The sequence below is a fragment of the Aegilops tauschii genome, chromosome 5, assembly GCF_002575655.3.
Source record: "Aegilops tauschii subsp. strangulata cultivar AL8/78 chromosome 5, Aet v6.0, whole genome shotgun sequence".
NCBI lineage: Eukaryota > Viridiplantae > Streptophyta > Magnoliopsida > Poales > Poaceae > Aegilops > Aegilops tauschii.
Genome location: NC_053039.3, coordinates 120,398,960 through 120,425,913, shown reverse-complemented (window position 1 = coordinate 120,425,913; position 26,954 = coordinate 120,398,960). Strand labels below are relative to the sequence as shown.

At 46.0% G+C, this 26,954-nt stretch overlaps 1 protein-coding gene across 1 annotated transcript; it reads left to right on the top strand.

Annotated features, from left to right (window-relative positions):
- Positions 1-1,473: 1,473 nt before the first annotated feature.
- On the top strand, positions 1,474-26,146 carry LOC120964604 (uncharacterized). Its single transcript, XM_040389400.2, has 4 exons — positions 1,474-1,976; positions 2,094-2,240; positions 2,583-2,672; positions 25,973-26,146. Exons 1-4 carry the CDS (start codon positions 1,474-1,476, stop codon positions 26,046-26,048), a joined length of 816 nt encoding a protein of 271 aa, XP_040245334.1. The 3' UTR covers positions 26,049-26,146.
- Positions 26,147-26,954: the final 808 nt, after the last annotated feature.

The following is a 26,954-nucleotide window of genomic DNA, read 5'->3' as shown; positions in this document are numbered from 1 at the left end:
CGCCACCGAAGCTACGACCGTCAGAGTTCCAATGCATCGGCCGTCGGAGTTGACGCCGCCGGAGCTGCGATGCAGCGGCCGTTGACGCCGCTGGAGCTGCAATGCAGCGGCCGTTGATGCCGCCGGAGTTGCAATGTAGCGGCCATGACGCGCACCGGAGCTGCGATGCAGCGGCCGTTGACGTCGCTGGAGCTTCAATGCAGCGGCCGTTGACGCCGCCGGAGTTGCAATGCAGCGGCTATTGAAGCTACGATGCAGCGGCCACGACGCCGGAGCTGCTATGCACTATGCAACGGCCATCGACGCTGCCGCTCGTCGGGGCCTAGGGACTGTTGGAACTTACAAGGGGCGTCACTAGTGGCCGTCACCTGCCCCATGGAGCAGCTCGTGCGGGTTAGCAGCGGCGGCCAGTGTCGCTCGCCATCGGAGCCTCCTCCCGTAGCATCGGAGAGGCGGTGTGGCTGGATCTCGCAGCAGGTTGCGGCTGGGCATGCCTCCCACGTCTCTGTGCACACAGCTGCGTCTTGCTTGCTGCCTTGTGAGATGGGGACAAGACGATATGAGGGGAGGAAGAGGAAGGACAGAGAGAAGATGGGATAAGATTTCTACGGTGGGGAAGTGGTGGGGCCCATGCGGGACACGCGTCATAAGAAGAAGGCGGCTTAGGAGCGCGTATTATCAGCCGGCGGAAATGAAGTGATTTCCTTGAATCGCCGGAAGTTTGAAGCAAAGAGCGTTAAATACGGTTTAGGGCCTGTTCTGATCTCCTCCAACTTCACAAAACTTCACAAATCCAGCTTCACTAGCCAGCTTCACGCTTCATCTGGCGATTCCCGAGCGTTCTGCGTCGTGTGTGCAGCTTCTCCCATTGCTGCAACCCAGCTGGGAGGTTGTGGGCCTATTGGGCGCTACTGGGCCGGTTGGAGGCAGCCCAGTATGGGCTAGGCATCGAGGGAAGCCGCCCCTGTACCGATTCGATGGAGAGCGAGAGGAGCGTTATGTTTTGTGCGAGTGTACCGGTTCGCTGGCTTGGACTTGGCGGTGGCACTTCGGTTGTAATACTGGCCAACTCCAGCTTTTCCCATCGGTGGAGCTGGGTCGTCGCTGCTCCAGGATTTTGCACTGCCATCGAGCAAAACTTCGAGAAGCCAGCTTCTCGTAGCAAAACTGTTCGGGACAAATTCATCTGTGAAGTTTGTGAAGTGTAGAGCTGGAGGACTTCAGAACAGGCCCTTAACTTTGTCTTTTTTTGAGTCCGCTCCCGTCTCTTTAACTTTGTCTTTTTTTTAGTCCGCCCCCAGCCTTCTAAAAAAAACTATAGCTCTCAGCCCAGTAAGTTCTCAGGCGGCCCATAAACCCTTCTCCACCCCTCTCCCTCCCTCGGAACCGAAATAATAAGGGAGGCGCAAAGCAGAGGAAAGAAGGCAGGAGCGAGACGTGAGATCAAGAGAAACGCCGGGAGAGAGCAGAGCGATGAGGCCTTTCCACGGCGACGTCGCTGGCCTGACGTCGCTCCGTCTCCGTCGGCTCCTGTGCTTCCTCAGGCGCTGGAATCTCTCCGACACCGCACACGCGTACGTCTCTCTGAATCTCTTGTTCGCTGCCGGCGGAGACACCAATTGCAACGATGCGTGCATGATCCAAGGCGGATTTTCTCGTGCATTGCAGGCTGGAGCAGGAGACGGGCGTGTCCTTCATGCCGGAGTACCTGCGGCTGCTGCTGGCCCAGGACAAGTGGGCGGAAGCCAAGCCGAGGCGTACGTGGCGGGCCTCGTCGACCTGGAGGACTGCAGCCGGCTGGCCAGCCTCGTCCTCTCACGCATCCGCGTCTTCGGCGTCATGTCCAAGTTCGCCGTCGGGGAGGCCAGCACCGTCTCCGCCGCTTCCTTCCGACGCGCCGAGGTCGGCCTCCTCGCCCACCCCGAGCTGCGCGCTGTCCGCCGCGTCCTCGATTCCATGCGCTCCGACCCAGACAAGTGCGTCTCCAATCTCCCATCCAGTACCAATTGCTACTGCTTGCAAATTACTGTCGCCGTGGCAATGGACATGACAAGAGTTCAGCTTCATCGAGCTTTGCTTGCCTTCAATTGCAGGGCCTCAAGGCTGTATGCGCACATCCATCCCGGGGCAGTGGAGGCCATCATGAAGTGGGTCACCAAGTGCCCGGAGTTCAAATCCAAGAATCGAGCACCACCTCGTTGCCGCTTCGATCGCACCTACATCGTATCTCTTGGTCCTAGGTACTACTACTACATACACTTGATTGCTTAGTTTCAATGTCTTCATCAAATTCTTTCATAATTTCATTTTCTTAGCAATAGCGTACCACTGGCCTGAGAAATGGTTCTAAATTTTGATTTCAGAAATATTTCAGGCCCCACTGAAATTTCCGAAATTTCAGTTTTTAAGGTTTTCAATTTGAACAAATGATCAGAAGTTTTACATGAATGTTAGTCCAACTAAGTTTTGGTCAATCGGCTTATTCGATTTGAATATTCCAAAAACCACGTGTCGCTGAATTTATTTTTTCTGAACTTACATTGAAGTCAGAACCCTGTGCTGATTAGTATTGCTTGTTACAGTTTCTGGGAATGCAGAGGAAGGGGTCTGAATAACAAATCTGGCCGTCGAATCCCAGCACACATCCTTGCCCGTTGCTTTATGCGAAGGAGGTAGACCATGTGGCTTGAAAAAAAAATCTCCTGTTTTTTCAGATTATAACATGCTCAACTTTTTTGTTAAAGTTATTATATTTATATAGTTACAGCCATATTGTAGGGAAGTCTTAGATAAATATATGGGTCTGTCTATATCTCATGACCAAACGGTAGGGAACACCAGCTCCTACGGTCCTACCAACACAGCCAATAGCTACTGTTGTTGATTAATAAGTGGTAAACTATTGATAACAGCACATACAGCGCGAGATTAGAAGTTATTCTTGATATTTTTTGAAACCTTTTTTACAAATTGTAAACAAAATGTCGAATACTTTTGAATATGCAAACATTTTTAAAAAATTGAAAAGTCATTTTAATGTGAATAAACTTTGTAGTTCCCACATTTTTTGAAAAATATGAACACATTTTAGTATTCCGAACAATTTCTTCATGAACAAATTTGAAAATGTAAACTATTTTCGAAAATTCCCAACAGTTTTAAAAGTGTGGACACTTTTGAAATTACGAACATTTTATTAAAAACACGAATAAATTTGGTTTATTTTTATTTTAATCAAAAAATCAATAAAACTAGTTTTTGGTACCATTTAAAAAATATTGACATTTGAAAAAAAATCATGCATTCGAAAAGATTGTTTGTGATGTTTAAGGACACATATTATACAATGGTAAACATGTTTCGTCACATTCAAAGAAATGTTCGTGACAATTCTTAAAACAAACTTCACGCATTAAAAAAATCACAATATTTCTAGAAAATGTGTATGCAATGTAAAAAAGTGTTCGCGTATTTTTTATAAAAGATAAAATTTTAAAAAAAGTTCAGCAGGAGTTTGAAAAATGTTTACCACTTATTCTAAAAAATGCTCGGGCCTGTATTTGAAAAAACAATATTCATCATGTATTTTTTAAATGTCTAACGTGTCTTATAAAATGTTTTCCGTGTAAATAAAAAAATGTGTATTACAAAATTTGATATGTATTTGAAAAAAATTACAATTAGATAGGGGTACTAGGTTGGGGAACGAGTTGCGTGCCGAGAGTGGACATGCAACTATGTTGGGCATGAGTTGCATGTTTGGCTTGGACATGCAACTGGGTTAGTAGGTTGCGTGTTGGGTTTGGACAGGCAACTAGATAGGGGTCGAGGGCAGGTTGCGTGTTGGGGTTGGACATGCAGCTGTGTCGGCGAGTTGCAAGTTAGTTTGGACATGCAACTAGATAGGAATGGGAGCAACTTGCGCGTCGAGGGTGGACATGCAACTAGGATGGCGAGTTGTGTGTTTTGCTTAAAATTGCAACTGCTACAAAAAAAATGGGTTGGGCCTTACAAGTACAAAGCCCTTGGTTGAGAGTCGAGGGTGGACTTGCAATTGGGGCACCTAAAAGTACAAAGCCCTTAGTTACGAGTTGATGGTGGACTTGCAACTGGAGTAGCTACAAGTACATAAATCCCAATTGCGAGTCGAGGGTGGACTTGCAACTACGAAACGACGACTACAAAAAGCCCTATTTCCAAGTTGACGGTGGACTTGCAACTAGGCAACTACATGTACAAAAAAAATCCCAAGTTGTGTGTCAAGGATGGACTTGCAACTATGGCAGTTATAGGTACAAAGCCTAGTTGAGAGTCGATGGTAGACTTGCAATTGGGCAACTACAACCACAAAAAGAACCCTCCCTTGTGATTCGAGGCTGGACTTGCAACTATGGCAACTACAACTATAAACCCTGAGTTATAAGTCAACGGTGGACTTGCAACTAGGTTACCTACAACTGCAAACCCTCGGGTTGCGAGTCGACGTTGTACTTGCGACTGGGACACCTACAACTACAAAGCCTCGAGTTGCGAGTCGATGGTGGACTTGCAACTGGGGCACCTACAACTACAAAAGCCATAGCCACGGGTTGAGGGTGGACTTACAACTGGGGAAACTACAAATTACAAAAGAAAACAAGTTGCGAGTCGAGGGTTGACTTGCAATAAGGACAACCACAACTACAAAAAAAACGCAGTTGCGAGTCAAGAGTGGACTTGCAACTGGGAACTACAAGTACAAAGCCAGTTGTGAGTCGATGGTAGACATGCAACTGGGCCAACTACAACTACAAGACCTCTAGCAAAAAGGTGGACTATGAAACTAGGATGAAACAAACTATGGGACAAGTTGTGATTCAACGATGGACTTGGAACCGGGATGGAAAACAAAGCACAAGCTCCAGCTGCGAGCCAATGATGGGCTTGAAACTCGAACAACTACGAGCCCAGTAACGAGTCGATGGTGACTTGCAACTAGGACAACTAGAAAACTAAGAGCCTAATTGCGAGTCATGGTCAATTTGCAATTGGGATAAAACAAACTACTGGCCCAGTTGCAAGTCAAAGGGTGGAACATAACACTGGTATGTCGGAAACTAGGGCGGCAAGAGTGGAACAAAACACCAGGCATAAGGCCGAGCCTTCCACCCTTTACCAAGTATATAGATGCATTAATTAAAATAAGATAAATTGTGATATCCCAAAATATCCATGAAATCCATGTCCCAACATGGAACGACCCGCAACTGCACCTGCAACTAGCAACGCTATAAGAGGGGTTGAGCAAAGCGGTAACATAGCCAAACAACGGTTTGCTAGGAAGGGTGAAAAATGTTAGAGGCTATCATGGCAATTTGGGAGGCTTGATAAACAAGTGGTAGGTAGCGCGACATAGCGATAGCATCGAGACAACTAGCATAGCAATGATAGTAGTGAGATCCAAGGTGACGGTCATCTTGCCTGAAATCCCGCTAGGAAGAAGAACGAGTCCATGAAGAAGATGAAGCCACGAAGACGAACCAAGTGTAGACAAACGAATCCTCATGATCGCAATGAAACAGGAACTAACGAGAAGGAGCACAACCGGAAAGAAGCAAACACACAACACATAATGAGACATGATGCTCAACCAAGTATGATGCATGAGAAGGCTACATGAAGCTACTCATGGCAAGAGATGATGCATACAAGAGCAACACATCAAAGCAAATTTAAACGAGGCCGGAAACAACATATAACAATTCCGGTAAGTCCTCATATGCAAATTTCGAAATTGGTCCAGATCTGATTAGAACACAATGTTGAAGTTGTTAAACATCAATTTAAAATGCATCAAGATGATCTACACGGTTTTCTAGTCAAGTTACATATAAAGTTCGTTTAATTCGGAGCTACGGCCTAGAAGATATGAGCAAAACAAGTTAAACATGACATTGATGCAAAATGCATACAAACATCAAGCACACACTCCAAAACATGGATGCAACAAGGTAACATGAAGCTACATGCAAAACTAAGCAAGTAAATGACATGGCAGTGACGACGACTAAACGGAGGACACCTCGCGCATCGGATTCGGGGCGTTACAACCTGCAACCGGGATGAAAAAGTAAACACGGGTCGAGTTGCGACTCAAGGGCGACTTGCAACTGTGATGAAACAAACTATGGGCCTACCTGCAAGTTGAGGATGCACTTGCAACTGGAACAACTACACAAAACTACGATACAAGTTGCGAGCCGAGGATGGACTTGCAACTGGGACAAGTACACAAAACTACGATACGAGTTGCGAATTGCGAGGGTGGACTTGCAACTGAGACAACTACGAAACTACGAGCCCAGTTACGAGTCAAGTATCAACTTGCAACTGGGATGCAACAAACTACTAGCCCAATTGCGAGTCAAGGGTGGACCTGCAACCGGGATGAAAAACTAAAGACGGCCTGAGTTGCGAGTCAAGGGTGGACTTGCAACTAGGATAAAACAAACTACGAGCCTAGTTGCGAGTTGAGGGTGTACTTGCAACAGGGACAACTACACAAAACTACGATACGAGCTGCGAGTCGAGGGTGGACTTGCAACTGGGACAACTAAACAAAACTACGATACGATTTGCAAGCCGCAAGAGTGGGCATGCAAACAAGACAACTATGAAACTATGAGCCTAGTTGCGAGTCAAGTATCGACTTGCAACTGGGATGAAACAAACTATGGGCCCACATGCGAGTCAAGGGTGTACTTGGAACCAGGATAAAACACAAAACACAAGCTCCAGTTGTGAGACGAGGGTGGACTTGCAACTCGGACAACTACAGGCCCAGTTACAAATGGATGGTGGCCTTGCAATAAGGACAACTACGAACTATCAGCCCACGTGCGAGTCAAGAGTCGACTTGCAACTAGGATAAAAAGTACAATGGAACCAGTTACGAGTCAAGGGTGGATTTGCAACTGAGAGCACACTCAAAACGGAGCAATGGTTCAACACATACACATGAAACAAGTTTGAAGGACAAGCTGTCCAAAACAGCAACTAGGCAGCTTACAAACATCAAAACGACATGCTACAGCACCCCAACAAGAAAACAAAAGGCATGGACGTGATGTACAGGTAAAGCATTGCAAAACATGAACACTGAGCTATCTTTAGAAACCACCAGAACATGCTAAAAAGGGCATGGCAAGATTGCAAATAATAACAGTTTCAGCAAGTGTAAAACAGCAACATCAACATAGCATGTTGACAAGCTTGGAACATAGGTCATATGGAATCTAAAATTAACAAACTTGGCATGTGGATAAAATATTAATAGCATAATTCAATTCATGTAATAGGAGCAACTCCAAAAGAGGCATAGATCAATCAACAACAAGCTCACAACATGGCATCATTAAGTTAACAGAAAACTGGAGCATCATTTAGGCATGTTCATGACAATGAATACATATGCTACAGGACATATATGAGGCATCAAAATGCATGGCATGATAGACCATAACATGGACATCAAAACATATCAACTAGACATCTCCAGATTATGCATGGATACGATGGTAGCATCAAGTAAACATAGCAACATGATATAACAGATTCAGACTAGCAAAACAGATACAGCAAGTAGCCCACTTCACAAGCTTGTTGCACTCACCACAATGCACACAAAAATACATGGATTGCACCACTGTAAATATGGCATGAATATGCTCCTAAAACATGTAGACATCATGCTCAAAGGATGCACACACAAAATGCAACGAAAATGACAAAACATCAAGTTATAACAGTCTTAGCAAGTTAACATCATATAGCACTTCTGCAACGAGGATTAGGGCATCAAGATGAACTCAAACAAGCATGACACAGTACAACAATATGAAGAGCATCACATATGAACATTTTGACATATCATATGCATGAATCGGAGCTACGAGCAGAAAGTTATGGCATTGCAAAGTAGCACATATAACATGAGTTTTCTAGGGACTTGGTGAAAAAAACAGACGAGCGTCAAGTACTATAATGCGCAACGGGCGGGATTTAGTCGGGCTGCTCACCACCGGGCTGGCCCAGGAAGGAAGAGGCAGGCCGGCGAGCTGGGCCGGTCAGGGAGGCTGGTGCGCTGGAGATGGGCCGGACGAGGGGCCCACGCGCGGTCAACGGGCAGGGCGGATCGGGGCTCCTCCCCGATCAAGCGGGACGGCGGCAGCAACCAGCGGTCAAACGCCGGCGACGGGGCGCGGCGAGGGGTCGCCGGAGGGGGCACGAGGGAGGAGGCGGGTCCGGCGACTGGAGGCGGGGTGGCGACCTGGATCTGGCGGCGGCGCGAGGTCCGGGATCCGGGCGGCCGCGCGGTGCAGCACGAGTGGCGGAGAGCGGCGCCGGCGGGAGGAGCTGGGCGGCGAGGGGCGGCGGAGGGCGGCCCCGGCGTGCGGAGCTGTGAGCTCCAGCGTGGGGCGCCCGCGGGAGGCGGCGGCGGCGGGATGGGCCGCGAGGGCCCGCGATGGGCCGCGGCGGGCTTCGGCGGCGGGAGGAGAGAGGCCGGCGGGAGGCCACGTGGCGCGACGGGAGTGGTGCGGGCGGCGGCGGAGGCGACGTGGAGGGCTCTGATTGGCCCGGGCGACGTGTCCGGCGGACACGTCTGGCGGCGGGGTTTTCGTCCGGCGGTGCGAGGAGAGCGGGGCTAGGGTTTCATCTGCGATTTTCGGGGGAGGGGACTAATTTATAGGCAGAGGGAGTTAGGAGAGTCCAAATGAGGTGCGGTTTTCGCCCACACAATCACGATCCAACGACCGAGAGCATGGAGGGGGTTTGGATGGGCTAATGGGTTGTGGTGAAGAGGGGCTGGGCTGCAAAGAGAGAGGGGTTTCGGGGTTACACGGTTAATCGTTAGGGCGTCAAACGACCTCCAAATGGAACAAAAATTGACAGGCGGTCTACCTACTCTACAACAACACCGCACGCCAAGTTTCATCCCATTCTGAGAACATTTTTTAAGCCACCCACGAAACGAGGTCCGAGAGGAGGAACGGATGCGTGTGGGAGTGTCGGATCGCGAAACGGACAACGGGGAAAAAGGTCGGATGCCAGTTTTGAAAATATGAGGATGCAAATCACAAGATGACATGGCAAAATGCAACAGCAAGCAAATGACATGGCAGTGATGATGACTAAACGGAGGACACCTGGCGCATCGGATTCGGGGCGTTACAACTCTCCTCCACTAACAAGAGATCTCGTCCCGAGATCTTAGGAACGAGACTGAAAAGAAGAGGATGAGGTGAAACAAGAGCTGAAGTGAGAAAAGAACAAGGTCGAGAGAATTCATGTAGAAAAGAGAAAGAACGATTATGACGAGAATCAAAGGCTCAAGGAGTAAGATAGACTCTGAAACTACTCCGGTTAGAACAAGATAGAAAAGGAATAAGAACGAAAGAATTTAGGCAGCACTCCGGCTGAACATGGAAAGAATTGGACCTGAGCTGGACAAGATCGAACGATAGTTGATGAGAGGAACAACACAATGCCTCCGGAAGAATTGAAAGAGTTTAATGAAAAGGAACAGAGAAGAAGATGACAACTTCTATCACGAATGAATTTGAAAAGCATCCTTACGAAGAAAGGATTGAACGAAGTTGTTGAGAAAATCAACAACAAAAGAATAAGCTTCTTGTTGTGGACTTATGGAAAACATCTCACAAACTTGAGGTGAAATTACGCCACAAACGGAAATGATTAAATAGCTGAGAAGAATGAAGAAATGCAAAACTCCACTGCAAAAGAATGTGGAGAGTTATTTGCACCTCGAGAAGCAAGAAGAAAAGATGCTTGAGCTCCAACAAGAATCTTGATGAACACTTGAAGAATGAATTAACTCATGAAGAACCACCATGAAGAACTCCGGTAGAAAAAGGATTATGAGATAGAATTGAAGGAAGAATAGAATAAGATTTGAGCCTTGCGATGATTTAGATGGAGCTTCGCGTCGAGACAAGCGAGAAGCTTGGAAAAGATGAACAACTTATAACCAAGAGATTATTCATCATGAACAATCTCGGAAAAGAAGAGATAAATCAACTTGATGAAAGAAGAATAAGAATTATGTTATGCTCATCCTCCACCAATTAAATTGATGAGAAGCAATGGATTGCATACAACTTATTCACATTGGGAAAATATTAAGGGGAGATATAGCGCAACACTTGGGAAAGTCTTCATGAACCACCGGTAGGACTGGAAAGAACGAATGAATTGATATGATAAGAACAGAAGTGAAATTCTCAAACGAACCACCGTGGCAATGAAAACAAACGAAGAGAAGAGAACGAATCACCGGAAAGAATTAGAAACGAACGAAGATACTTGAGTGAAGCGAGATGCAAGAGAACGAAGAGATCGCGAACTGATTAAAGAATGCTTGAACGAAGCACCGGTACAAATATAGGAACAGACGGAGCTGAAAACTTGGAATGAAGAAATCTTATGAAATGATGGCTTTCGAATGATCGAAACGGAAGACAACTCCTGAGATACTCCGGATGGGTAAGAAAAGAATTTCTGACAAACGGGGTAATTTGCGATGATAACAAGACGTGGAACCACGAATCCTCGAGAGAACGGGCAAGATTTAGAGGAAAAACTCTTCTTTGATCTTCAAATGTTGAGAATGACGACGAGAAACACCATCAAAATTGTTGAAGTACTCTGGGAGAATGAAAAGAGGGAAAGTTGAACCGAACATGAAATAATTAGCAAGCTATCTTAGCAAAGGCATATGACTGATGGAATCCATACTTACGTCACACTTCGAAAAGAATTTGAGAATGACTCCGGGAAAAATTAGAAGAGTCAGGTAAGATCCTGGGAAAAGACCTGTGGGTTAGGGCCCACTGAAAAGAAAACATCGTCGAAAACAATTAAAGAAGATAGATGATGCTGTTGGGGATCGTAGCAGAATTTTAAAATTTTCCTACGCTCACCAAGATCCATCTATGGAGTATACTAGCAACGAGGGGAAAGGAGTGCATCTACATACCCTTGTAGATCGCGAGCGGAAGCGTTCCAATGAACGTGGTTGATGGAGTCGTACTCGCCGTGATCCAAATCACCGATGACCGAGTGCCGAACGGACGGCACCTCCGCGTTCAACACACGTACGGTGCAGCGACGTCTCCTCCTTCTTGATCCAGCAAGGGGGAAGGAGAGGTTGATGGAGATCCAGCAGCACGACGGCGTGGTGGTGGATGTAGCGGGATCTCGGCAGGGCTTCGCCGAGCTTCTGCGAGAGGGAGAGGTGTTGCAGGGGAGGAGGGAGGCGCCCAAGGTTGTAATGTTGCTGCCCTCACTCCCCCCCTTTATATAGGCCCCCTGGGAGGGGGGGCGCCGGCCTGGAACCCATCTGGAGGGGGGGCGCCGGCCAGGGGGGTAACTTACCCCCCAAGTCAAGTGGGGCGCCCCCCCCCCACCCTAGGGTTTCCAACCGTAGGCGCAGGGGGGAGGCCCATGGGGGGCGCCCCAGCCCACTAAGGGCTGGTTCCCTTCCCACTTCAGCCCATGGGGCCCTCCGGGATAGGTGGCCCCACCCGGTGGACCCCCGGGACCCTTCCGGTGGTCCCGGTACAATACCGATAACCCCCGAAACTTTCCCGGTGGCCAAAACTGGACTTACTATATATAATTCTTTACCTCCGGACCATTCCGGAACTCCTCGTGACGTCCGGGATCTCATACGGGACTCCGAACAACTTTCGGGTTTCCGCATACTCATATCTCTACAACCCTAGCGTCACCGAACCTTAAGTGTGTAGACCCTACGAGTTCGGGAGACATGCAGACATGACCGAGACGCCTCTCCGGTCAATAACCAACAGCAGGATCTGGATACCCATGTTGGCTCCCACATGTTCCACGATGATCTTATCGGATGAACCACGATGTCGAGGATTCAATCAATCCCGTATACAATTCCCTTTGCCAATCGGTATGTTACTTGCCCGAGATTCAATCGTCGGTATCCCAATACCTTGTTCAATCTCGTTACCGGCAAGTCTCTTTACTCGTACCGCAATGCATGATCCCGTGACTAACGCCTTAGTCACATTGAGCTCATTATGATGATGCATTACCGAGTGGGCCCAGAGATACCTCTCCGTCATACGGAGTGACAAATCCCAGTCTCGATCCGTGCCAACCCAACAGATACTTTCGGAGATACCCGTAGTATACCTTTATAGTCACCCAGTTACGTTGTGACGTTTGGCACACCCAAAGTACTCCTACGGTATCCGGGAGTTGCACGATCTCATGGTCTAAGGAAAAGGTACTTGACATTGGAAAAGCTCTAGCAAACGAACTACACGATCTTCGAGCTATGCTTAGGATTGGGTCTTGTCCATCACATCATTCTCCCAATGATGTGATCCCGTTATCAACGACATCCAATGTCCATAGTCAGGAAACCATGACTATCTGTTGATCAACGAGCTAGTCCACTAGAGGCTTACTAGGGACACCTTGTGGTCTATGTATTCACACATGTATTACGATTTCCGGATAACTCAATTATAGCATGAACAATAGACAATTATCATGAACAAAGAAATATAATAATAACTATTTATTATTGCCTCTAGGGCATATTTCCAACAGTCTCCCACTTGCACTAGAGTCAATAATCTAGTTACATTGTGATGAATCGAACACCCATTGCGTCCTGGTGTTGATCATGTTTTGCCCTAGGGAGAGGTTTAGTCAACGGATCTGCTACATTCAGGTCCGTATGTACTTTACAAATATCTATGTCTCCATTTTGAACACTTTCACGAATGGAGTTGAAGCGACGCTTGATATGCCTGGTCTTCCTGTGAAACCTGGGCTCCTTCGCAAGGGCAATAGCTCTAGTGTTGTCACAGAAGAGAGTCATCGGGCCCGACGCATTGGGAATCACCCCTAGGTCGGTAATGAACTCCTTCATCCAGACTGCTTCCTGTGCTGCCTCCGAGGCTGCCATGTACTCCGCTTCACATGTAGATCCCGCAACGACGCTTTGCTTGCAACTGCACCAGCTTACTGCTCCTCCATTCAAAATATACACGTATCCGGTTTGTGACTTCGAGTCATCCAGATCTGTGTCGAAGCTAGCGTCGACGTAACCCTTTACGACGAGCTCTTCGTCACCTCCATAAACGAGAAACATATCCTTAGTCCTCTTCAGGTACTTTAGGATATTCTTGACCGCTGTCCAGTGTTCCATGCCGGGATTACTTTGGTACCTTCCTACCAAACTTACGGCAAGGTTTACATCAGGTCTGGTACACAGCATGGCATACATAATAGACCCTATGGCCGAGGCATAGGGGATGACACTCATCTTTTCTATATCTTCTGCCGTGGTCGGGCATTGAGCCGTGCTCAATTGCACACCTTGCAATACAGGCAAGAACCCCTTCTTGGACTGATCCATATTGAACTTCTTCAATATCTTGTCAAGGTATGTACTCTGCGAAAGACCAATGAGGCGTCTCGATCTATCTCTATAGATCTTGATGCCTAATATATAAGCAGCTTCTCCAAGGTCCTTCATTGAAAAACACTTATTCAAATAGGCCTTTATACTTTCCAAGAATTCTATATCATTTCCCATCAATAGTATGTCATCCACATATAATATGAGAAATGCTACAGAGCTCCCACTCACTTTCTTGTAAACACAGGCTTCTCCATAAGTCTGTGTAAACCCAAACGCTTTGATCATCTCATCAAAGCGAATGTTCCAACTCCGAGATGCTTGCACCAGCCCATAGATTGAGTGCTGGAGCTTGCATACTTTGTTAGCATTCTTAGGATCGACAAAACCTTCCGGCTGCATCATATACAACTCTTCCTTAAGGAAGCCGTTAAGGAATGCCGTTTTGACGTCCATCTGCCATATCTCATAATCATAGTATGCGGCAATTGCTAACATGATTCGGACGGACTTCAGCTTCGCTACGGGTGAGAAAGTCTCATCGTAGTCAACCCCTTGAACTTGTCGATAACCCTTAGCGACAAGTCGAGCTTTGTAGATGGTCACATTACCATCCGCGTATGTCTTCTTCTTAAAGATCCATTTATTTTCTATGGCTCGCCGGTCATCGGGCAAGTCAGTCAAAGTCCATACTTCGTTTTCATACATGGATCCTATCTCGGATTTCATGGCTTCTAGCCATTTGTCGGAATCCGGGCCCGCCATCGCTTCTTCATAGTTCGAAGGTTCACCGTTGTCTAACAACATGATTTCCAGGACAGAGTTGCCGTACCACTCTGGTGCGGAACGTGTCCTTGTGGACCTACGAAGTTCAGTGGCAACTTGATCCGAAGCTTCATGATCATCATCATTAACTTCCTCCCCAGTCGGTGTAGGCACCACAGGAACATCTTCCCGCGTTGCGCTACTATCCGGCACGGAAGGGGTGACTATCACCTCATCAAGTTCCACTTTCCTCCCACTCAATTCTTTCGAGAGAAACTCCTTCTCCAGAAAGGACCCGTTCTTGGCAACGAAGATCTTGCCTTCGGATCTGAGGTAGAAGGTATACCCAATAGTTTCCTTAGGGTATCCTATGAACACGCATTTCTCCGACTTGGGTTCGAGCTTTTCTGGTTGAAGTTTCTTGACATAAGCATCGCATCCCCAAACTTTTAGAAACGACAGCTTAGGTTTCTTCCCAAACCATAATTCATACGGTGTCGTCTCAACGGATTTCGACGGAGCCCTATTTAAAGTGAATGCGGCAGTCTCTAAAGCATAACCCCAAAATGAGAGCGGTAAATCGGTAAGAGACATCATAGATCGCACCATATCCAATAGAGTGCGATTACGATGTTCGGACACACCATTTCTCTGAGGTGTTCCAGGCGGCGTGAGTTGTGAAACTATTCCACATTTCCTTAAGTGCGCACCAAATTCGTGACTTAAATATTCTCCACCACGATCTGATCGTAAGAATTTTATTTTTCTGTCACGTTGATTCGCAACCTCACTCTGAAATTCCTTGAACTTTTCAAAGGTTTCAGACTTGTGTTTCATTAAGTAGACATACCCATATCTACTTAAGTCATCAGTGAGAGTGAGAACATAACGATATCCTCCGCGAGCCTCAACACTCATTGGACCGCACACATCGGTATGTATGATTTCCAATAAGTTGGTTGCTCGCTCCATTGTTCCGGAGAACGGAGTCTTGGTCATCTTACCCATGAGGCATGGTTCGCACGTGTCAAATGATTCGTAATCAAGAGACTCCAAAAGTCCATCTGCATGGAGCTTCTTCATGCGCTTGACACCAATGTGACCAAGGCGGCAGTGCCACAAGTATGTGGGACTATCGTTATCAACTTTACATCTTTTGGTATTCACACTATGAATATGTGTAACATCACGTTCGAGATTCATCAAGAATAAACCATTGACCAACGGGGCATGACCATAAAACATATCTCTCAAATAAATAGAACAACCATTATTCTCGGATTTAAATGAGTAGCCATCTCGAATTAAACGAGATCCAGATACAATGTTCATGCTCAAAGCTGGCACTAAATAACAATTATTGAGGTTTAAAACTAATCCCGTAGGTAGATGCAGAGGTAGCGTGCCAACGGCGATCACATCGACCTTGGAACCATTCCCGACGCGCATCGTCACCTCGTCCTTTGCCAGTCTCTGTTTATTCCGCAGTTCCTGTTTTGAGTTACAAATATGAGCAACCGCACCGGTATCAAATACCCAGGAGCTACTACGAGTACTGGTAAGGTACACATCAATTACATGTATATCACATATACCTTTGGTGTTGCCGGCCTTCTTGTCCGCTAAGTATTTGGGGCAGTTCCGCTTCCAGTGACCACTTCCCTTGCAATAAAAGCACTCAGTCTCAGGCTTGGGTCCATTCCTTGACTTCTTCCCGGCAACTGGCTTACCGGGCGCGGCAACTCCCTTGCCGTCCTTCTTAAAGTTCTTCTTACCCTTGCCCTTCTTGAACTTAGTGGTTTTATTCACCATCAACACTTGATGTTCTTTTCTGATCTCCACCTCCGCTGATTTCAGCATCGAATATACCTCAGGAATGGTCTTTTCCATCCCTTGCATATTGAAGTTCATCACAAAGCTCTTGTAGCTTGGTGGAAGCGACTGAAGGATTCTGTCAATGACCGCGTCATCCGGGAGATTAACTCCCAGCTGAGACAAGCGGTTGTGCAACCCAGACATTCTGAGTATGTGCTCACTAACAGAACTATTCTCCTCCATTTTACAGCTGAAGAACTTGTCGGAGACTTCATATCTCTCGACCCGGGCATTAGCTTGGAAAACCATTTTCAGCTCCTCGAACATCTGATATGCTCCATGTTTCTCAAAACACTTTTGGAGACCCGGTTCTAAGCTGTAAAGCATGCCACACTGAACGAGGGAGTAATCATCAGCACGTGATTGATGAACTCTTGGTTCTGAGGGATTGGTGCTTCACCTAGCGGTGCTTCTAGGACATAATCTTTCTTGGCAGCTATGAGGATGATCCTCAGGTTCCGGACCCAGTCCGTATAGTTACTGCCATCATCTTTCAGCTTGGTTTTCTCTAGGAACGCGTTGAAGTTGAGGACAACGTGGGCCATTTGATCTACAAGACATAGTGTAAAGATTTTAGACTAAGTTCATGATAATTAAGTTCATATAATCAAATTATTCAATGAACTCCCACTCAGATAGACATCTCTCTAGTCATCTAAGTGAAACATGATCCGAGTTAACTAGGCCGTGTCCGATCATCACGTGAGATGGACTAGTCAAGATCGGTGAACATCTCCATGTTGATCGTATCTTCTATACGACTCATGCTCGACCTTTCGGTCCTCCGTGTTCCGAGGCCATGTATGTACATGCTAGGCTCGTCAAGTTAACCTAAGTGTATTGCGTGTGTTCCGAGGCCATGTCTGTACATGTTAGGCTCGTCAACACCCGTTGTATGCGAACGTTAGAATCTATCACACCCGATCATCACATGGTGCTTCGAAACAACGAACCTTCGCAACGGTGCACAGTTAGGGGGAACACTTTCTTGAAATTATCATAAGGGATCATCTTACTTACTACCGTCGTTCTAAGCAAATAAGATGCAAAAACATGATAAACATCACATGCAATCAAATAGTGACATGATATGGCCAATATCATTTTGCTCCTTTGATCTCCATCTTCGGGGCACCATGATCATCTTCGTCACCGGCATGACACCATGGTCTCCATCATCATGATCTCCATCATTGTGTCTTCATGAAGTTGTCACGCCAACGGTTACTTCTACTTCTATGGCTAACGCGTTTAGCAATAAAGTAAAGTAATTTACATGGCGTTATTCAATGACACGCAGGTCATACAAAATAATAAAGACAACTCCTATGGCTCCTGCCGGTTGTCATACTCATCGACATGCAAGTCGTGATTCCTATTACAAGAATATGATCAATCTCATACATCACATATATCATTAATCACATCTTCTGGCCATATCACATCACATAGCACATGCTGCAAAAACAAGTTAGACGTCCTCTAATTGTTGTTGCAAGTTTTTATGTGGTTTGTAGGTTTCTAGCAAGAATGTTACTTACCTACGTATGACCACAACGTGATTTGCCAATTTCTATTTACCCTTCATAAGGACCCTTTTCATCGAATCCGTTCCGACTAAAGTAGGAGAGACAGACACCCGCTAGCCACCTTATGCAACTAGTGCATGTCAGTCGGTGGAACCTGTCTCACGTAAGCGTACATGTAAGGTCGGTCCGGGCCGCTTCATCCCACAATGCCGCCGAAACAAGATAAGACTAGTAGCGGCAAGAAGAATTGGCAACATCAACGCCCACAACTACTTTGTGTTCTACTCGTGCATAGTAACTACGCATAGGCCTGGCTCATGATGCCACTGTTGGGGATCGTAGCAGAATTTTAAAATTTTCCTATGCTCACCAAGATCCATCTATGGAGTATACTAGCAATGAGGGGAAAGGAGTGCATCTACATACCCTTGTAGATCGCGAGCGGAAGCGTTCCAATGAACGTGGTTGATGGAGTCGTAGTCGCCGTGATCCAAATCACCGATGACCGAGTGCCGAACGGACGGCACCTCCGCGTTCAACACACGTACGGTGCAGCGTCGTCTCCTCCTTCTTGATCCAGCAAGGGGGAAGGAGAGGTTGATGGAGATCCAGCAGCACGACGGCGTGGTGGTGGATGTAGCGGGATCTCGGCAGGGCTTCGCCGAGCTTCTGCGAGAGGGAGAGGTGTTGCAGGGGAGGAGGGAGGCGCCCAAGGCTGTAATGTTGCTGCCCTCACTCCCCCCCTTTATATAGGCCCCCTGGGAGGGGGGGGCGCCGGCCTGGAACCCATCTGGAGGGGGGGCGCCGGCCAGGGGGGTAACTTACCCCCCAAGTCAAGTGGGGCGCCCCCCACCCTAGGGTTTCCAACCGTAGGCGCAGGGGGGAGGCCCATGAGGGGCGCCCCAGCCCACTAAGGGCTGGTTCCCTTCCCACTTCAGCCCATGGGGCCCTCCGGGATAGGTGGCCCCATCCGGTGGACCCCCGGGACCCTTCCGGTGGTCCCGGTACAATACCGATAACCCCCGAAACTTTCCCGGTGGCCGAAACTGGACTTCCTATATATAATTCTTTACCTCCGGACCATTCCGGAACTCCTCGTGACGTCCGGGATCTCATACGGGACTCCGAACAACTTTCGGGTTTCCGCATACTCATATCTCTACAACCCTAGCGTCACCGAACCTTAAGTGTGTAGACCCTACGAGTTCGGGAGACATGCAGACATGACCGAGACGCCTCTCCGGTCAATAACCAACAGCGGGATCTGGATACCCATGTTGGCTCCCACATGTTCCACGATGATCTCATCGGATGAACCACGATGTCGAGGATTCAATCAATCCCGTATACAATTCCCTTTGCCAATCGGTATGTTACTTGCCCGAGATTCGATCGTCGGTATCCCAATACCTTGTTCAATCTCGTTACCGACAAGTCTCTTTACTCATACCGCAATGCATTATCCCGTTACTAACGCCTTAGTCACATTGAGCTCATTATGATGATGCATTACCGAGTGGGCCCAGAGATACCTCTCCGTCATACGGAGTGACAAATCCCAGTCTCGATCCGTGCCAACCCAACAGATACTTTCGGAGATACCCGTAGTATACCTTTATAGTCACCCAGTTACGTTGTGACATTTGGCACACCCAAAGTACTCCTACGGTATCCGGGAGTTGCACGATCTCATGGTCTAAGGAAAAGATACTTGACATTGGAAAAGCTCTAGCAAACAAACTACACGATCTTCGAGCTATGCTTAGGATTGGGTCTTGTCCATCACATCATTCTCCTAATGATGTGATCCCGTTATCAACGACATCCAATGTCCATAGTCAGGAAACCATGACTATATGTTGATCAACGAGCTAGTCAACTAGAGGCTTACTAGGGACACCTTGTGGTCTATGTATTCACACATGTATTATGATTTCCGGATAACACAATTATAGCATGAACAATAGACAATTATCATGAACAAAGAAATATAATAATAACTATTTATTATTGCCTCTAGGTCATATTTCCAACAGATGCAACGGAACAACTGAAAGACTTGAATGAGGTGACAACCTCAAAATAATAGAATGCAAACACGAATCTCCAAGATGTCTTCAGCACTCCGGAAGGATTAAATGGCGAGAGGCGAACGAGCCAGGGGAAACATTTGAGCTACGGAAAGAACATGACCAACACTGAATTCTTGAATTGGGTCCACCAGAAAGAAAACGAGACGGACAACGATTAACTAGACGAGAATTCACCGGTTGAGACAATTGATGAAAAACTGAACAGGCTCCGCACGAATGAAATTGATGCTCGAATAGAGGCTCGGATTCCGGGAATTAAAGGGGTGGGAGGGTGGAAAAAACAAAGGCAACTTGAACGGGGAACCGATGAATAACTTGAAGAGAAAAAACACCGGTTGAAATAATTGAGGAGAGAAAACAAAAGGCTTCACACGAGTAGGATGGATACTCGATTACGAACTCCGGCTCCGAGAAGAAAAAGGGTGGGCAGGTGGGAAAAAGAAAGGCAACTTCATACGGGGAAACAACGTCGGTAGGGAAAGAACTAAGGACTGATCTTGCCAAAAGATGAAGAGGATCGAATCATTTGAAGAGAGAGCACCGGATGAAAAGAGCTGACATCGCAACGAACGAAAACTAACTGCGTGATCTTAAAAAAATTGAAGGGGGAGAGGAGTAAGTCAAAACACCTACGTCAAGATTTCTCACCAGAGCGACGAAGGAGGCTGAGGAGTAAAAAGAAGTCCTACTCTTCGATATAACTAGACTCAGAAAAGTTTTCTTCTAGACTCAACATCGACCAAACTACCCGATCAATCAAGGGGGCTCCTATGGTCAGTCGAGGCTCTGATACCAACTTGTCACGCCCAATATGCGACCCTATCCGAGAGGAACTCGAAGGTCTCACCAAGGATAGACCCGCATATTGAAACGCTTTTGCAAGGTGATATCATTACATCGTACCATTACACGATAGTTGGGAATACATACAAAGGGCATACAAATGCCACAAGAATACAATACATCATACATAGAACAACATCCGACTACGGATGAAACACAAACAGAAACTCAAACGACATCCACCCTGCTAGCCCAGGCTGCCGACCAGGAACCTATCCCTCGAACGAAGAAGAAGCGGAACAAGAACTCCAAAACATTAAACATCTCTCTCGTGTCATGATCATCGCATTACCTATACCTGCAACTAGTGTTGTAGTAATCTGTGAGCCACGAGGAGTCAGCAATCCCATTACCAGGGGTATCAAGACTAGCAAAGCTTAATGGGTAAGGAAGGGGTAAAGTGGTGAGGTTGCAGCAACGACTAAGCAATGTATGGTGGCTAACTTACGAATACAAGAGTAAGATGAGAAACTACGCAAACAGTCGCCAACTAGTAATGATCAAGAAGTGATCCTGAGCTACTTACGTTCAAACATAACCCAAACCATGTTCACTTCCTGGACTCCGCCGAAAAGAGACCATCACGGTTACGCAACGTGGTTGGTGTATGTCGGGGTTATACCCCGCGGTATGACCCGGCCGGAGTTATAACCCGGCTGGGACTTGGTAAACCGGCGGACAGTTAAGACAGATGGCTAAGACAGACGGTAAACCGGCTGGTGGTAAACCGGCAGGTGTTAAGTCAGTTCATAAACCGGCAGGAAGTCATAACCCGGCAGACAATCATAAACCGGCAGACCATCATAAACCGGCAGACCATCATATACCAGCAGACAGTCATAACCCGGCAGACAGATGATAACTCGGTTGACAGTCATAACCCAACAGATAGAGTCGCCCGGGGTTAGTAAGCCCGGGACGTTATGAAGCCCAAGACGTTAAGAAGCCCATGAAGAGACGTCAGAATAGTTTAAGTCTTAATCCGAGTTGGACTCTACATGTAACCCGCCCCTTCAACTTATATAAGGAGGGGCAGGGCACCCCAAGAGGGGAGGAAAAGAATCTTAGGGCTGGACATAACTAGGAGAGCCGGTTTACGGCGACTCCCTCGTGATGATAATGAGACCTAACCACAAACAGCATGTAGGGTTGTTACCGGATGATGTTTCCCGGGGCCCGAAGCTGTCTAAATCCTTTTCTTGTGTGTTGATCCGCCTCGCGTCTCTCTATTCCGACCAACCCCTTCAATCTACCGCGTAGATGCGTTGGCCTCACGACTAAGTCCTCAGACTAGGACATCTGCCATGACAATTCCACGACAGTGTATTTTAATTGAGTTAACTTCGAGTCTTCTACAACCGGATATTAACAAATTCCCATCTGCCACATAACCGCGGGCACGGCTTTTGAAAGATCAAACCCTGCATGGGTGTCCCAACTTAGACCAGGACAAGCTCACGATCCGCGGAGACAATCCTCCATCGCGGGACATCCGATCAGACTCGGGGTCCCGGTGCACAAGACATTTCGACAATGGTAAAACAAGTCCAGCAAGACCTCCCGGCGTGCTGACACCCTGATAGTAGCCGCGCGTATCTCATCTCAGGCCACGGCCGGATGAACACTACGTACGGCAACCGAAGACCCCGGAAGAAGGGGTGGCACCGCAAGTGGCTCTAGGTTGGACCAACACTCCGAAGAGCACTGGCCCGGGGGGCTAAATAAATATGACCCTCGGGAGGGCGACTCCCTAGGGAAAAGAAATAGGTGATAGGCAAATGTAAAACCAATATTGGGCCTTGCTGAAATAGGTGATAGGCAAATGTAACTAGGACAACTAGAAAACTAAGAGCCTAATTGCGAGTCATGGTCAATTTGCAATTGGGATAAAACAAACTACTGGCCCAGTTGCAAGTCAAAGGGTGGAACATAACACTGGTATGTCGGAAACTAGGGCGGCAAGAGTGGAACAAAACACCAGGCATAAGGCCGAGCCTTCCACCCTTTACCAAGTATATAGATGCATTAATTAAAATAAGATATATTGTGATATCCCAAAATATCCATGAAATCCATGTCCCAACATGGAACGACCCGCAACTGCACCTGCAACTAGCAACGCTATAAGAGGGGTTGAGCAAAGCGGTAACATAGCCAAACAACGGTTTGCTAGGAAGGGTGAAAAATGTTAGAGGCTATCATGGCAATTTGGGAGGCTTGATAAACAAATGGTAGGTAGCGCGACATAGCGATAGCATCGAGACAACTAGCATAGCAATGATAGTAGTGAGATCCAAGGTGACGGTCATCTTGCCTGAAATCCCGCTAGGAAGAAGAACGAGTCCATGAAGAAGATGAAGCCACGAAGACGAACCAAGTGTAGACGAACGAATCCTCATGATCGCAATGAAACAGGAACTAACGAGAAGAAGCACAACCGGAAAGAAGCAAACACACAACACATAATGAGACATGATGCTCAACCAAGTATGATGCATGAGAAGGCTACATGAAGCTACTCATGGCAAGAGATGATGCATACAAGAGCAACACATCAAAGCAAATTTAAACGAGGCCGGAAACAACATATAACAATTCCGGTAAGTCCTCATATGCAAATTTCGAAATTGGTCCAGATCTGATTAGAACACAATATTGAAGTTGTTAAACATCAATTTAAAATGCATCAAGATGATCTACACGGTTTTCTAGTCAAGTTACATATAAAGTTCGTTTAATTCGGAGCTACGGCCTAGAAGATATGAGCAAAACAAGTTAAACATGACATTGATGCAAAATGCATACAAACATCAAGCACACACTCCAAAATATGGATGCAACAAGGTAACATGAAGCTACATGCAAAACTAAGCAAGTAAATGACATGGCAGTGACGACGACTAAACGGAGGACACCTCGCGCATCGGATTCGGGGCGTTACAACCTGCAACCGGGATGAAAAAGTAAACACGGGTCGAGTTGCGACTCAAGGGCGACTTGCAACTGTGATGAAACAAACTATGGGCCTACCTGCAAGTTGAGGATGTACTTGCAACTGGAACAACTACACAAAACTACGATACAAGTTGCGAGTCGAGGATGGACTTGCAACTGGGACAAGTACACAAAACTACGATACGAGTTGCGAATTGCGAGGGTGGACTTGCAACTGAGACAACTACGAAACTACGAGCCCAGTTACGAGTCAAGTATCAACTTGCAACTGGGATGAAACAAACTACTAGCCCAATTGCGAGTCAAGGGTGGACCTGCAACCGGGATGAAAAACTAAACACGGCCTGAGTTGCGAGTCAAGGGTGGACTTGCAACTAGGATAAAACAAACTACGAGCCTAGTTGCGAGTTGAGGGTGTACTTGCAACAGGGACAACTACACAAAACTACGATACGAGCTGCGAGTCGAGGGTGGACTTGCAACTGGGACAACTAAACAAAACTACGATACGATTTGCAAGCCGCAAGAATGGACATGCAAACAAGACAACTATGAAACTATGAGCCTAGTTGCGAGTCAAGTATCGACTTGCAACTGGGATGAAACAAACTATGGGCCCACATGTGAGTCAAGGGTGTACTTGGAACCAGGATAAAACACAAAACACAAGCTCCAGTTGTGAGACGAGGGTGGACTTGCAACTCGGACAACTACAGGCCCAGTTACAAATGGATGGTGGCCTTGCAATAAGGACAACTACGAACTATCAGCCCAGGTGCGAGTCAAGAGTCGACTTCAACTAGGATAAAAAGTACAATGGACCCAGTTACGACTCAATGGTGGATTTGCAACCGAGAGAAAAACAAAACACATGGTGAGTTGCAAGTCAAGGGTGGGCTTGCAACTGAGATGAAACAAACTAAAGGCCTAGTTGCGAGTCGAGTGTTTACTTGCAACTAGGACAACTACACAAAACTATGATACGAGATGCAAGTCGGGGTGGACTTGCAACTGAGATAAGTACACAAAACTACGATAATAGTTGAGAGTCGAGGGTGTACTTGTAACTGGGACAGCTACAAACTACGAGCCCAATTGCGAGTTGAGGATGGACTTGTGATATCGAACTTGAAAAAGAAAATAGAAATATGCAACAACAAGCAAAATAGTCTGTCTCTTCCACTTATACAACGCATGCTGGATGAAAGTAGGTCACAGAAGCACAAGCAGAAAAAAGCCTGATAAAAAAAAACGTAGCGTGAACGTGCCGACCAATGGATAAAATAAAACAAGACGACATGAGAGTACATTGACTGTGGACGCAAGGTTAAGAGTTTGCGCGAATATTATAGCAGCAAAGATCCAATGGATAGCTATTTAGATGAGACTGGTGAGAAAATGAACTGAAAAGGCAACCACTGTGATAGAGCTCTTCTTTTATAGTCTCTTACAATTCTACGTAACAACATGGCAAGAACACGGTGAATGTCTACCAGCGCCCCGCAATAATGGTCGAGAAAAATGAAGCCAACTAACCAACAAAAATAATGCGTGACAAACAACTTGTGACCAGCAAGACAGGGGATTGAGCGCTTGCATCAAAACTACATAAACTAAAAATATTTACGAATTTAAAAACTGTTCACATACTTACTTTTTTCAAATTTATAAAAATATTCACAAAAAATATTATTTATGAATTTGAAAAAAGGGAAAATAGAAGATAAAATGAAAAGGAAAGGAAAGAAATGAAATGAACGGACACAAAAACAAAAAAGAGAAGTCGTATAGAGACAATAGTAAAAAACTAAAAAGAAAAAACTTATAATGAAGGAAGAAGAACGTGAGATGGAAGAGGGAGTAACAACAGATAGCGAGACGGAATACAAAGCTGTAAGCGCGTGAAACTACGGCCAGCTCCTTATTCGTAAAACAAACTAACGAACAGGCTGAAAGCTCGTGAAAAAACAAAACCAACAACGGCCAGACTTAGATGTGACACGGACGAGCACAAGAGACAAACAAGATTGGATGTAAGATAGTACTCCCTCCGTCCGGAATTACTTGTCATCAAAATGGATGTGTCTAGAATTAAAATACATCTAGATATATCCATTTCAATGACAAGTATTTTCGGACGGAGGGAGTATATTGCATCTAGATGTGAAATAGCAATCCCGTAAATATATTCCTTCTTTCTTCTCTGCAATATGTCTTCAGCAATTTCTGCTGCCAGAATAATTAGTCCTGATTATTCATGCTAGTACAGCCTAAAATCTTAAATGACACCTGCCGCGTGAGATAAAACTTTCTCCTTGTTAGAAATTTCTCTTTCTTTTTAGTCCTAATAACATAGGTCAACTGTTGAAACGTTCAATCGTCTGGGCATTCGTGACCCTTTAAGATTCCTGCAACGCTTACTGATGAAAGTCTCCTTTTTCTTGCAGCAGTGGAAGGTTTTGTAAAGAGTTCAGATCAGGCATCATGTCCAAGAGAACTGCTGCGTCAAGCTCAGAAGGCTGAAACGTCATCTGTTCTTGTTTGTTTAATGTTGGTCACTTGGTCTTAACTGTAAGACTCTGCTGGTGACCCAAGCAGTCTATAAGACTATTTTATTTTTATTTGGCCATCTGAAAACTAGGTATTAAACTTTATTTCCTCTTAAAGAAATTTTTGAAATGACCAGGATTTGCAAAAACAAAGAAAACGCGTAGATTCACAGACAAAAGAATATTTGATCTTTTCCTACTGATTCGAATATGAATGTAGATGAAAAAACAGGCAGTACAGATGCATTTTGCCCTTTTTTTTTCCAAGTTCATTTTTGATTGAATACAAACGCAGGATAATAATTCAGCGAGAAAAATAAGGATTTTTGAAATTATTTAGGCAAATGTATATAATGATCCCATGTTAATATCAAGCGGTATGCTATTTTGTGTGCATACTGTGTTGTATAATCACTTGAAATACTGTGCTTTATAATCACTTGTAAAGTATATTCTTGCTTCATTAATCACTCATAGACAAAAATGACTTTACAGACGTGATTTCTCCAGATACACAATTCATTCACTGTTTTAATGGCTGAGCCAACTGCTCAACCACATAACTTTGGTCTTTCACAGAAGCACCCTTCCTAGAGTACTTCATTTGCACACTTGAGAAAACTTGCTGTTCTTACATGGTTTTTATTCTGAAGCGGAATGGGATCAGCAAGCTTTCAGCTCCCTGAGAATTTAAAAAATAATGACTTTGCATAAATGAATGAACAATCAGTCTCCACTATTATCACCACACCAGCGGTCAATTGTCTTGCAATTCTTAGAGCATTTCCAACAAGTTGCATAAAAAACTCCCCTAAAAGCGGTTTATTTTACGGGGTATCCCTATAATGTAGGGGAGGTTCATTGTTGAGGTGCTTTAGCA